At 45.5% G+C, this 1,625-nt stretch overlaps 1 protein-coding gene across 1 annotated transcript in view; it reads left to right on the forward strand.

Annotated features, from left to right (window-relative positions):
• Window positions 1-1,376, forward strand: part of LOC108507719 (myosin-4-like) — a 127,225-nt gene extending 125,849 nt beyond the window's left edge. Inside the window, 3 exon segments of the mRNA XM_017835937.1 lie at window positions 56-160; window positions 301-396; window positions 826-1,376. Coding sequence (XP_017691426.1) covers window positions 56-160; window positions 301-396; window positions 826-981 — 357 coding nt within the window. The 3' untranslated portion in view covers window positions 982-1,376.
• The last annotated feature ends 249 nt before the right edge of the window (window positions 1,377-1,625 follow it).

A 1,625-nucleotide genomic window follows, 5' to 3' on the forward strand; every position in this document is an offset into this window, starting at 1 on the left:
CGTCTCTTGGGGAGACACCCCCAGGGAAGCTGCAGGGATGGGCTTCTCATTGCAGGTGCGGGAGCTGGAAGGGGAGGTTGATGCTGAGCAGAAGCGCAGCGCTGAAGCCGTGAAGGGTGTGCGCAAGTACGAGAGGAGGGTGAAGGAACTCACCTACCAGGTAAGGCTGGAGGCCTCCTTGTGTTGATGCACCCTCATTCCAGGAAACAAAAGCTTTTCACCTGGACTTCACGGGTAAATGTTATTCTCTGGTGTGCAGAAAGCAAAAATTCACTCTTTCCTGTTTATCAATCACTCTAGTCTGAGGAAGACAGGAAGAATATTCTCAGGCTGCAGGATCTGGTGGACAAGCTGCAAATGAAGGTGAAATCCTACAAGAGACAGGCTGAGGAAGCTGTAAGTATTGCTTGGAGAAATAGTAAGTGTTGCTTTCTGTGGGTGTCACACAGGTGTTGAGAAGATGAATATCAGAATTTGGAAAAGGCCAGGGACCACCAGTTGTACCATTTAGGGTCTTTGTCATTCAGATACACCCCACTAACATATGAGCACCAAACAAGTGGCAGAATAAGTACACGAGTGACAAATCCAAGTGACAAAGCTGTTCCTCACGTATGACACAGTCCTGCTGATGCTTTTCCCAGAGAGGTCCTGGGAAGGGGAGGATGAGGAGGTTGGGGTGAGCTGACATGTGAGCAGTGGTGGGAGGGGGATGGAGGTTTGTGTCTCCCCCCAGGGAAGAGCTGCAGCCCGACAAGGCCAAGGTGCAGGAGAAGTGAAATTCCTGCCCGGGGCTCCTCACCACCAACTCCCTCTCCCACACAGGAGGAGCTCTCCAATGTCAACCTCTCCAAGTTCCGCAAGATTCAGCACGAGCTGGAGGAAGCCGAGGAACGAGCTGACATTGCAGAGTCACAGGTCAACAAGCTCCGAGTGAAGAGTCGGGAGTTTCACAGCAAGAAAATAGGAGAGGAAGAGTGAGGATGCCACGAGGCAGCAAAGTGACCTGAGGGCCGCAAAAATATGAACCCTTTGTCACTTCCTTCTGCCATGAGTCTTTATAACCATGTCATATGTAGAGATTAAAGGCCATAGATTCTTTTGCATGCACATCCAAGCACTGCTTTCTGTAGTTACAATTTAATTCTAAAGTTATTTAAGTATTGATTGTTTTCAAACAATTAATTTTCAGGAATAAGCCCCTGAATTTTCTGGAGTAAGATTCAGAAGGTCCAGTACTGCTACTACGGTAACAGTTATCGACATGAGAGCAAACAAAATTTTTTGCACTGCATTAGTGTTTCCTAGCAATGGAATTGTGATTTGAAGCTAGAATAAATAAATATTAAATAAATAAAGTTCTATAAGAAGAGTAATTGTAAACCTATGCTTTACAAGTTTACAAGGATATATATCAAGAGGAACTTGTTTTTACTTTTCTAAAACTGGAATTGAGAACAACTCTTGTAACATGAAACCATAAAGAAATCTCCAAATCTGACACCCTGAGAATACAGAGAATTACTAAACCTGATGTCTCTGCACTGCCAACCAGTGCTTCCTACCTGCCTTTTGCATCAACAGAGGAAATTTGCTGCATAAGTGAACTGACGCTGGGTGGAAAG

This window comes from Lepidothrix coronata, unplaced genomic scaffold (genome assembly GCF_001604755.1).
Source record: "Lepidothrix coronata isolate B3197 unplaced genomic scaffold, Lepidothrix_coronata-1.0 Scaffold267, whole genome shotgun sequence".
In the NCBI taxonomy this organism is placed as follows: Eukaryota; Metazoa; Chordata; class Aves; order Passeriformes; family Pipridae; genus Lepidothrix; species Lepidothrix coronata.